The sequence below is a fragment of the Cherax quadricarinatus genome, chromosome 43 (assembly GCF_038502225.1).
Source record: "Cherax quadricarinatus isolate ZL_2023a chromosome 43, ASM3850222v1, whole genome shotgun sequence".
Lineage (NCBI taxonomy): Eukaryota > Metazoa > Arthropoda > Malacostraca > Decapoda > Parastacidae > Cherax > Cherax quadricarinatus.
The window spans coordinates 6,590,451-6,602,994 of record NC_091334.1 but is presented as its reverse complement, the minus strand read 5'-3'; the positions used below and the strand labels follow the sequence as shown (position 1 = coordinate 6,602,994).

Here is a 12,544-nt window from a genome sequence, read left to right as displayed (position 1 = left end):
CACTTATTTATTTATTTATTTTAACAAGTTGGCCATCTCCCACCGAAGCAGGGTGACCCAAAAAGAAAGAAAATCCCCAATAGGAAAATACTTTCATCATCATTCAACACTTTCACCTCACTCACACATAATCACTGTTTTTGCAGAGGTGCTCAGAATACAACAGTTTAGAAGCATATACGTATAAAAATACACAACATATCCCTCCAAGCTGCCAATATCCCAAACCCCTCCTTTAAAGTGCAGGGATTGTACTTCCCGTTTCCAGGACTCAAGTCCGGCTATATAAAAATAACCAGTTTCCCTGAATCCCTTCACTAATTATTACCCTGCTCACACTCCAACAGCTCCTCAGGTCCTAAATACCATTCGTCTCCATTCACTCCTTTCTAACACGCTCACGCATGCTTGCTGGAAGTCCAAGCCCCTCATCCACAAAACCTTCTTTAGCCCCTCCCTCCAACCTTTTCGAGGACAACCCCTACCCCGCCTTCCTTTCCCCACAGATTTATACGCTCTCCATGTGATTCTACTTTGATCCATTCTCTCTAAATGACCAAACCACCTCAACAACCCCTCTTCAGCCCTCTGACTAATACTTTTATTAACTCCACACCTTCTCCTAATTTCCACACTCCAAATTTTCTGCATAATACAGTGGACCCCCGGTTAACGATATTTTTTTCACTCCAGAAGTATGTTCAGGTGCCAGTACTGACCGAATTTGTTCCCATAAGAAATATTGTGAAGTAGATTAGTCCATTTCAGACCCCCAAACATACACGTACAAACGCACTTACATAAATACACTTACATAATTGGTCGCATTCGGAGGTAATCGTTATGCGGGGGTCCACTGTATTTACACCACACATTGCCCTTAGACAGAACATCTCCACTGCCTCCAACCGCCTCCTCGCTGCAGCATTTACAACCCAAGCTTCACACCCATATAAGAGTGTTGGTACTACTATACTTTCATACATTCCCTTCTTTGCCTCCGTAGATAACGTTTTTTGTCTCCACATATACCTCAACACACCACTCGCCTTTTTTCCTTCATCAATTCTATGATTAACATCATCCTTCATAAATCCATCCACTGACATGTCAACTCCCAAATATCTAAAAACATTCACTTCTTCCATACTCCTCTTCCCCAATTTGATATCCAATTTTTCTTTATCTTAATCATTTGATACCCTCATCTCATTACTCTTTTCTATGTTCACTTTCAATTTTCTACCTTTACACACACTCTCAAATTCGTCCACTAACCTTCACAATTTTTCTTTAGAATCTCCCATAAGCACAGTATCATCAGCAAAAAGTAACTGTCAATTCCCATTTACTTCTTTTACAACCCCATCTATAAATATATTAAACAACCATGGTGACATTACACTTCCCTGTCTAAGACCTACTTTTACCAGGAAGTAGTCTCCCTCTCTTCTAGCATATATTCATATTTGACTCACAGTATTTTCGACTGACAAGAGGTTTATTGGAATGTAACCCTGTCGTAAGTTGAGGAGAACCTGTACTTCCAGAAAGACAGCTAGAGGATGAGTGATGGTGAATGTATTTCCTTCTTTGGATCATCTTACATTAGTGGGAAATGACTGATGTATTGAAATGAAAAATTTAAAGAGAAATTCTCTTTCAGGTTTAACAACCAATTACACTGTGCCAATTAAAAAACTTGCCAATGCCAGCATATCCCCTTCTCTGCCAATTCTCCCTGCAAGCTACGGTCATCACAATGGTGCACAAAGGTAATTTTTGTTGACATTAAGCAAATATTTTGCCAGATGTATTCAGTATGGTCATGAGAATATAATAAACTGTGATTATATATTACAAAAGGAAAAAGTCAGTTATCACTCGTTATATTCCATGATTTTACTTTTAATTGGGAATAAGGCTCACATGTTTTTACCCTCTGATAGGCCTAGCTTGTGATTTATCTTGTTAAATTAATACTTTTCCTTTGTAATTTTCCTAGATGTTGTCTCAGAAGGCTTCTTCATATTGATTTTCAACATAGGCATAAAATGAAGACTCCTTTTTAGTCTGGGCAGTGTTGTTTCTTAAATGTTAACCCTTAAACTGCCAGAATGTACAGAGTTAGTGTGCCCCCCAGTGTACAGAGTTAGTGTACTCCCCAGTGTACAGAGGTAGTGCCCCCCAGTGTACAGAGTTAGTGTACTCCCCAGTGTACAGAGTTAGTGTACTCCCCAGTGTACAGAGTTAGTGTACTCCCCAGTGTACAGAGTTAGTGTGCTCCCCAGTGTACAGAGTTAGTGTACTCCCCAGTGTACAGAGTGTACTCCCCAGTGTACAGAGTTAGTGTGCTCCCCAGTGTACAGAGTTAGTGTACTCCCCAGTGTACAGAGTTAGTATACTCCCCAGTGTACAGAGTTAGTGTGCTCCCCAGTGTACAGAGTTAGTGTGCTCCCCAGTGTACAGAGTGTGCTCCCCAGTGTACAGAGTTAGTGTACTCCAGTGTACAGAGTTAGTGTGCTCCCCAGTGTACAGAGTTAGTGTACTCCCCAGTGTACAGAGTTAGTGTACTCCCCAGTGTACAGAGTTAGTGTACTCCCCAGTGTACAGAGTTAGTGTACTCCCCAGTGTACAGAGTTAGTGTGCTCCCCAGTGTACAGAGTTAGTGTACGCCCCAGTGTACAGAGTTAGTGTACTCCCCAGTGTACAGAGTGGACTCCCCAGTGTACGGAGTTAGTGTGCTCCCCAGTGTACAGAGTTAGTGTACGCCCCAGTGTACAGAGTTAGTGTACAGAGTTAGTGTGCTCCCCAATGTACAGAGTTAGTGTACTCCCCAGTGTACAGAGTGTACTCCCCAGTGTACAGAGTTAGTGTGCTCCCAGTGTACAGAGTTAGTGTGCTCCCCAGTGTACAGAGTTAATGTACTCCCCAGTGTACAGAGTACATTAACTCTGTACACTCCCCAGTGTACAGAGTTAATGTACTCCCTGGTGTGCAAAGTTAATGTACTCCCCAGTGTACAGAGTTAGTGTGCTCCCCAGTGTACAGAGTTAGTGTACTCCCCAGTGTACAGAGTTAGTGTACTCCCCAGTGTACAGAGTTAGTGTGCTCCCCAGTGTACAGAGTTAGTGTACTCCCCAGTGTACAGAGTTAGTGTGCTCCCCAGTGTACAAAGTTAATGTACTCCCCAGTGTACAGAGTTAATGTACTCCCTGGTGTGCAAAGTTAATGTACTCCCCAGTTTACAAAGTTAATGTACTCCCCAGTGTACAGAGTTAAGGACACATTACAAACGTTTTTTTTTTTTTTTTTACTTTTTTATTTTTCAACCGATTTATTTTATTTTTGTTGTACTTTTAGAGGTGCATATGTAGAAGCATGTGACAAAGTTTCAGTATGATTGGCCAACAAACAACAGAGAAAAAAATATAAACATAATTTTTATATATGGCAGCACGACGTGACAAATTGGCACTACGAGTGGCACTTCCGACATTCCCAACTGTTAGAATACAACTAGCACGACATTTTAACATAGCCATTTCATCTAATATATCTTATTATCAAGTTAAAAAAAAATACATTTGACAGAATTTTTGGCATTTGCCAAAATATCTGCCTTTTAACCCCGCATAAAATAAAAAATATTTGAGATATTCCAAAAAATTTTATGTCTCAATTTCAAACACACTTTGTTTTATATTGTCTGTGAAAATCATTTCAACACAATCATTAATAATGGAGCTATGGAGCGAAATAAGTGAATAAGTTACTTCCGAGATATAGGCCTAGAACGTCGGCCGGCCTACCGTCTCAAAAAAAAAATTTTTTTTTGCGCGGAAATCGTGTTTTTTTCGGTGTATTTCTTAGTAAACTGATGTTCTAGTGCAGTTATCCTCTTCAAAACACCGTTTTCTATCACTCACATACCAAACAATAGAACAAGGGGACGAGGAGTAACTCATTTATATCGAAATATTGCTGGTGGACTCTCGCTATATTATGGCCTACATCGCCGCCACCATACCTGATATAAATGACTATAATTTCTTGTAGAAACGTTGTAGAACATTGATTCTTGTACCATTGTGTTGCCAAAGAGTTAAGCTATTTTCTGTATGAATAACTCATTTTCCATATTTTTTCGATTTTTTGGTGTATTTAGGCTCAGACTCGGCGGCCTCCGTCCTTAATGTATTCCCCAGTGCTGGCAATTTTTAAAAAAAAAAAAAATCTTGCCAAAAATAATTCTCCCTGATTTTAGAAGTGTAATAAGACAAAAATGAGTGAAACTGAATATTACTTATGGAGATGTGAAGGTTTGAAGGTGATGTAGATGAATTAATATATGCTGCCAACAGTATGAAGAATTAGACACACGTGCAACATCTAGGGTATCCTTTTTTTTTTTTTTTTTTTTTTTTTAAAAAAGTCGGCCGTCTCCCACCAAGGCAGGGTGACCCAAAAAAGAAAGAAAATCCCCAAAATGAAAATACTTTCATCATCATTCAACACTTTCACCACACTCACACATTATCACTGTTTTTGCAGAGGTGCTCAGAATACAACAGTTTAGAAGCATATACATATAAAGATACACAACATATCCCTCCAAACTGCCAATATCCCAAACCCCTCCTTTAAAGTGCAGGCATTGTACTTTCCATTTCCAGGACTCAAGTCCGACTATGTGAAATATAGGGTATCCTTATTTGTTGATATTTCACCATTCAGTGGCTTTATCAGTTCAGTGCAAGGACATAATGTGCAGATTGTAGAACACATGTTCGTTCTTTCAACGCACCTGCCATATCCCACCAAGGCGGGGTGGCCCAGAAGGAAAAACGAAAGTTTCTCCTTTTACATTTAGTAATATATACAGGAGGAGGAGTTACTAGCCCCTTTCTCCTAGCATATTAGTCACCTCTTATGACATCCATGGCTTATGCAGGAAGAATTCTAGAACATGTATCTAATTTTTTTTTTTCGTAGGTGACATTTTTGTTTTTTTTATAACAACAGCTTGCCATGGGGAGGAAGTTTCTATGTGTTAACATTTTTATATGATTTCTTTCCAAGTTTTCTAATTATTTTTCTTGAATCGTGTGTTTTATAACTATATGTTTTCATATATTTCACATGTATTTATTGTTCAATGTGCTAAACAAATGTAACTGCTAAACACATGCAAACAAACGAAAATGGCATTTATTGGCTCCCACAATGCCTTGCACACAACAGTTTTTTATATACTGCAAACACCACAGCCACAGACCTGTTTTCTCTGTTGTAGTCCAAACCAGACCAATTGTGACCATTTTAGAGGCACTAGAATTTAGGTGTAAATTTACATCAGTGGCAGTCTCATATTTAGCATAAATTTGTCATTGGCATTCTCATGATTGGTGTAAATTTACACCATCTGCAGTCTCATGATTGGTGGAAATTTAAATGAATTCTTACCGTTAAAGAGTTCTTGTATTGCATTGGAGGCACACTGTATTGTACAGGAGGGCCCCGCTTTACGGCGTTTCACTTTACGGCGTTCCGCTAATACGGTCATTTCAAATTATGACCAAAACTCGCTATACGGCTCCCCCCACCTGACTTTCTAATACGGTCACCGTGCCCCACCCTGTTTGTTTACATTCTCCGTGAGCTCAGTAAGCACTAAGTCTCTCCATTTTGTCTGGAAACTCCAAAATCTCAAATGTTTTTAAAAGTTATTTCATATTTTATATATACTCTGATAATTATACTTATGTATACCTGTACCTAAATAAACTTACATACTGTGCTGGCATGCAGGTACACATTAAAATCGGTAAGTGTCTTATGTCTCCAGACGTCATATTAGTAATGATAATAATAATCATCGAGTCATTTAAATGTCGTATATTACTTTAATATACACATTTTCATTAATCCATCTATGATATTTTTTTCAAAATTATATAATAAACACGATGCATAACATATAAATAAGATAAATACACCCCACAGTAGAATAAATAAACATAAATGTGATATGTGGTAGCAGACGACTTGCACAAGTGACGCCATATTAGAAATGATAATAATAATAACAACAATACTCACCGAGTCTCATTAAATGTCGTATATTACGTTAATATACACATTTTCATTAATCCATCCATGATATTTTTTTCAAAATTATATAATAAACACGATACATAACATAAAAAGATGATAAATACACCCCACAATAGAATAAATAAACATAAATATAAGATGTGGGAGCCAGATAACTTGTACAAGTGACGGCAAGAATAACATTTTCTCTAATCTAACATAAGAGAAAATGTGTTACTGGGGGTAACTGTAGAAAATTATTCCTTTCGTATGTATGTAAGTAAGTTTATTCAGGTATACACAAATACAGTTACATAGATTATCATACATAACAACATATGTGTAGAGAACCTAGGATAACCCAAAAAAGTCAGTGTGACTTATTTCCATTGCCTTCACTCAGAGCTTCATTTCTTCTCAAAATGATGTTACATGAGAATGGGAGTGTTCTTCTTTATTAATTCTACCGTATCAATGTAGAGACAACCTGTACACAATGTAACTTGTACACAAACCAGACGTGTACACTTCGTTTGTTTACAAAACTTACGTTCGCCTGGTTTGTTTACATAACTCTGCGCCTGTCCCCTCTCATGTACTCATCCTTTCTCTCTCTCATTTATTCGTTTTATCTCATTTACTTACTCCTGACCCTACATTAAGACTACAAATATTTTAAGGTAAGTAATGAGTGAACTGTATATACATTTTATCGCTCTGGGATGCTTAAATATCATAGAATATATGTGTGGGTGGGTTGGCCTGGTATGGTAGCCCGGCTGACTACCATACATACCACACTTGATTTTTTACAATAAATACTACTCATCTCACCCTATATTTTAAGGTAAGTAATGAGTGAACTGTATATACATTTTATCACTCTGGGATGCTTAAATATCATAGAATAGTATGTGTGGGTGGGGTGGCCTGGTAAGGTAGCCTGGCTGATTACCATACATACCACACTTGATTTCTTACAATAAATACTACTTGTCTCACCCTAGATTAAGACTATAAATATTTTAAGGTAAGTAATGAGTGCACTATGTGTGTATTGTACTTTTTTATTGTTTTTTGATGCCTGGTTCTATTGCTAACTTAATATATGTTAGTGTAAACTTGTTATCTAGTGTTTGTATGCATTTATAAGTGGAAAAAAAGGGTGTTCCACTTTACGGCGGTTTCCGCTTTACGGCGGTAGCCTGGAACCTAACCTGCCGTATAAGTGGGGCCCTGCTGTACCTGGTTAATTCCTTATAGCCTGTATTAAAAGGCAACAAATGTTTTTGTCAACAGGCCTCCCAGCACCCCTTCACCCATGATATGTTGTACCTGTCTAAAAATGGTGTCAAATGACTATTGTAGTAATCAGGGCCACCAGCTAATCCCCGAAGACCAGGCCAAAGACATTCTCCGAGGAAATCTTCAATCATCTCAAGACTTAACCCTCAAGCAGCTACGACAGACTATGACTATGAGGGCCACTATGAAGGAACGGCTTGAACGTACTGTTCTCAGTGTAGAGAAATTCTTGGAAGAGCTTCGTAGAAAGGTAATAATATGCAGCTGTCTGTCTCTCTTAAGACAGTAAATGCATCCCAAGCTCATGACAGCTATACTAAGCTTAGTAAGGCCATCAGCACCTCAATTTTTCATGTAATAAGCCTTTAGTATGTTTTCTGAACCACATTGAATGCATAGGACAAATGTATATCATACATGCAGCATTACTGATAGAAATATGGTATTACATGTAGGAAATTTTAAAATGCTATAATTGTACCACATGTTCCTAAAGAATAAAGGGTAAACATTTTATTTCTTTACAAAGGTTACAATATGTAATTATAATTTTGGTTTGTTAAGTACAAAGAAAGCCACTATCATGCCAGGGTATTTTGGGTAGACTAATCTTAGTACATAGTAACAACTTAAGTCTAGACAAGATAAGAGTGGTTAACTTTTTAACTTATTTCTAGGTTGAAGGTGAGCAGCTGGAAGAAGCAGTATTGCAGGATCACTTGGCTGACCTAACAGCGGCGAGCGAATCACTCAACGATAACACCTCAATATCATATCTAACTGAATCCCTCCAGAAAGTAAGTATTGCTCAAATCATGGCATATTCAGTATCTGATTTATTTCCTTCTATTACATCTGTTTTTTTTGTTTTTTTTAACACTGGCCAGCTCCTACCAAGGTAAGGTGACCCAAGAAAGAAGAAACACATGCACCATCATTCACTCCATCAGTCTTGCCAGAGGTGCACCAGTACTGCAGTTCAGATTCCAATAGTTTCTTTCTAAGCTGCAAAATTGTCAGCATAGAAAATTAAACAAGACCACAGGAAAACAAGTATAGAATTGTTTTTTTAATACATCAGCCATTTCCCACCAAGGCAGGGTGACCCAAAAAAGAAAGAAAAACTAAGTGTAGAAATACTCTTAGATTTTAGAGAGCTTTGTTAACAAACACAGGCTGATGGATATTCTTAATATAATTTTGTTTTAGTATTTGGAGAAATGTTTAAAATCAATTGTAGACAGAAGACGTGATTTAGTCTTGACATAACATATGTTATTTTAGAGTAATGACTGATGTTAAGATTTTAAGCACATGTAAGATTGCAGGATTAAGGACTACCAAACGAAATGGAAAACTTTTAGTTACTAATACTTGAATGGCTTATTTGTTAGGAGGATTTAGGAAAACAAAATGATAAAAAAGGAAAACTTGTTTAGAAAGAGAGAAGTTGTTTTGAGAAGTCAGAATGTAAAGTCCAATACATACAAATTTCCAAGAGGAAAAGAAAAATTGAACAAGTGGTTGTTTTCTTGGAATACATTTTTAAGGAAAGCAAAAAGCCTTGTTTCATAAAAGAGAGCTATTGAATGATTGATGGTGAATGTATTTCCTCTTTTTTTTCAGTTACACCACCTTGGGCAAGAGCTGATGCTTTAAAAAATTAACTAAAATTACAGTATACAAGCAGCTTATATTCTGTATTTTATAGTGCATTATACAAGATTTTTTTTCATATTTACTCCATCTAAGTATTCTCTTATCTATGCATCTTTCTAAAGATTTTGTTAACTCATCACACCTTTTTTTTTTTTTTTAACCTCAACAGCCATCTCTCCAAAGAAGAAAACATATTCACCATCATTCATTCAATTTCTGTCTTCCCATAAGTGTGTTGACATTACACTTAGGATTCCCCTGGTACTGCATCATCTCCACCCCACCTTCAAAGTGTAGACACTGCCCTTTTCACTACCATGGCTCCAGTCTCACATTCCAGCAGCATGTCCATTAAAAACTACTTGTCTCCATTCAGTTCTATCTAACGCTCACACAAGCCTGCTGGATGCTCAAGCCCCTAAAACTCAAAGCTTCTTTTATCCCCTCCCTCTTAACTTTTTGGGATGACCATTTCTAATCCTTCCTTTCACCCCAGATTTATACCACACCATCATCATCCTGTCTCTGTACATAATCAAAGCACCTCAACACAACCCCACCTTAGCCTTCAAAATTATTCCCTTGGTTGTCCCACATCACCTTTTAATTTTCTAAGCTCTGAATTCACTTCAGGATATTCTTTCCACTCATTGTTCTCACACAGTATATTGCCACTGCCTCCAGCCTCCTCCTCACTTCAGCTTTCAAAACTCATTCCTCACACCCATGTAAACATATTGGTACTACTATACTCTGGTACATTTTCTTATTTGCCGCCATAGATAAATTTCTGCAGATGCTTCAGCATGCCCTTGTGAGCAAAATGTCTCAATAAAGATTACCAGATGTTGCACATGTGCCTTTTCATCAAAATAATTGTCTGTTAACGTCGACTCTTGAGTCATCATTATTCCATTTTGTCTTACACACAGCAGGAAGACAAGGAAAAGTATTTTGGTGCAGGGAAGAGAAGGTTACAAATATCCAGAGCGAGTCCCATCCTGCCGTTTTTCGGGTCACTCTGCTTCAGTGGGAAATGGCTAATGTGTTAATAAAAAAAAGTTCTGGCGTGTTAATAAAGAAAATTTGCTATGAAGCTGCTGATTACGGCAGCTTCATGAGAAATTATTGTAACACCACACTAGCGGATCATCCACAGCAGTAACCATTTCATAGAATAGGCAAAAAGTATTTTTTTTTTTTATTATTATCACACTGGCCGATTCCCACCAAGGCAGGGTGGCCCGAAAAAGAAAAACTTTCACCATCATTCACTCCATCACTGTCTTGCCAGAAGGGTGCTTTACACTACAGTTTTTAAACTGCAACATTAACACCCATCCTTCAGAGTGCAGGCACTGTACTTCCCATCTCCAGGACTCAAGTCCGGCCTGCCGGTTTCCCTGAACCCCTTCATAAATGTTACTTTGCTCACACTCCAACAGCACGTCAAGTATTAAAAACCATTTGTCTCCATTCACTCCTATCAAACACGCTCACGCATGCCTGCTGGAAGTCCAAGCCCCTCGCACACAAAACCTCTTTTACCCCCTCTCTCCAACCTTTCCAAGGCCGACCCCTACCTCGCCTTCCTTCCACTACAGACTGATACTACACTCTTGAAGTCACTCTGTTTCGCTCCATTCTCTCTACATGTCCGAACCACCTCAACAACCCTTCCTCAACCCTCTGGACAACAGTTTTGGTAATCCCGCACCTCCTCCTAACTTCCAAACTACAAATTCTCTGCATTATATTCACACCACACATTGCTCTCAGACATGACATCTCCACTGCCTCCAGCCTTCTCCTTGCTGCAACATTCATCACTTCACACCCATATAAGAGCGTTGGTAAAACTATACTCTTTGCCTCCAAGGACAAAGTTCTTTGTCTCCATAGACTCCTAAGTGCACCACTCACCTTTTCCCCTCATCAATTCTATGATTCACCTCATCTTTCATAGACCCATCCGCTGACACGTCCACTCCCAAATATCTGAATACATTCACCTCCTCCATACTCTCTCCCTCCAATCTGATATCCAATCTTTCATCACCTAATCTTTTTGTTATCCTCATAACCTTACTCTTTCCTGTATTCACTTTTAATTTTCTTCTTTTGCACACCCTACCAAAATTCATCCACCAATCTCTGCAACTTCTCTTCAGAATCTTCCAAGAGCACAGTGTCATCAGCAAAGAGCAACTGTGACAACTCCCACTTTGTTTGATTCTTTATCTTTTAACTCCACGCCTCTTGCCAAGACCCTCGCATTTACTTCTCTTACAACCCCGTCTATAAATATACAGTGGACCCTCGACCAGCGATGGCATCGATTAACGATAAATCTGACTAGCAATACATTTTATCGCAAAAATTTTGCCTCGATTAGCGCTAAAAAACTCGACCAACACTATTCCTTCCGTCTGAGACGCATCCACTTCTGGCCAGTGTTTACAAGCCAGCCAGCCAGCCACCGCGGTCGCTTCCAAGCATACAATCGGAACATTTCATATTATCACAGCCTTTTTAGTGATTGCACCTGCAAAATAAGTCACCATGGGCCCCAAGAAAGCTTCTAGTGCCAACCCTACAGCAAAAAGGGTGAGAATTACTATGGATATGAAGAAAGAGATCATTGCTAAGTATGAAAGTGGAGTGCATGTCTCCGAGCTGGCCAGGCTGTACACAAAACCCCAATCAACCATCGCTACTATTGTGGCCAAGAAAACAGCAATCAAGGAAGCTGTTCTTGCCTAAGGTGCAACTATGTTTTCGAAACTGAGATCGCAAGTGATAGAAGATGTTGAGAGACTGTTATTGGTATGGATAAACGGGAAACAGATAGCAGGAGATAGCATCTCTCAAGCGATCATATGTGAAAAGGCTAGGAAGTTGCATGACGATTTAATTAGAAAAATGCCAGCAACTAGTGGTGATGTGAGTGAATTTAAGGCCAGCAAAGGTTGGTTTGAGAGATTTAAGAATCGTAGTGGCATAAATAGTGTGATAAGGCATGGTGAGGCTGCCAGTTTGGACCAAAAAGCAGCTGAAAAATATGTGCAGGAATTCAAGGAGTACATAGACAGTGGAGGACTGAAACCTGAACAAGTGTTTAATGGTGACACTGACAATGTTGTGAAACACGTTAGGAATGTCATAAAGGAACGGGAGGTACAGGCCTCTATGGGCAGATATGTTGTGCGACAGAGGTCCAGTGACTCTCAAGCTGGTCCTAGTGGCATTAAAAGAAGGGAAGTAACCCCGAAAAAGGACTTGCCACCTCAAGTCCTAATGGAAGGGGATTCCCCTTCTAAACACTAAGGCCATCAACACACTCCCCTCTTCCCATCCCATCAATCATCACCAGATCTTCAATAAAGGTAAGTGTCATGTAACTGTGCATGTCTTCTTCAGTTTGTGTGTATTAAAATTAATATTTCATGTGTTAAAAAAAAATTTTTTTCAATACTTTTGGGTG

The 12,544-nt window shown here is 38.8% G+C and overlaps 1 protein-coding gene across 2 annotated transcripts in view; it reads left to right on the top strand.

Annotated features, from left to right (window-relative positions):
• The window catches only part of LOC128694221 (uncharacterized), a 77,013-nt gene that overhangs the window by 44,595 nt on the left and 19,874 nt on the right, over positions 1–12,544 (top strand). For both annotated transcript variants that reach the window (XM_070093523.1, XM_070093524.1), the window contains 3 exons: positions 1,667–1,775; positions 7,396–7,651; positions 8,079–8,198. In XM_070093523.1, the coding sequence (XP_069949624.1) occupies positions 1,667–1,775; positions 7,396–7,651; positions 8,079–8,198 (485 nt within the window). The remainder of the gene's footprint in view (positions 1–1,666; positions 1,776–7,395; positions 7,652–8,078; positions 8,199–12,544) is intronic.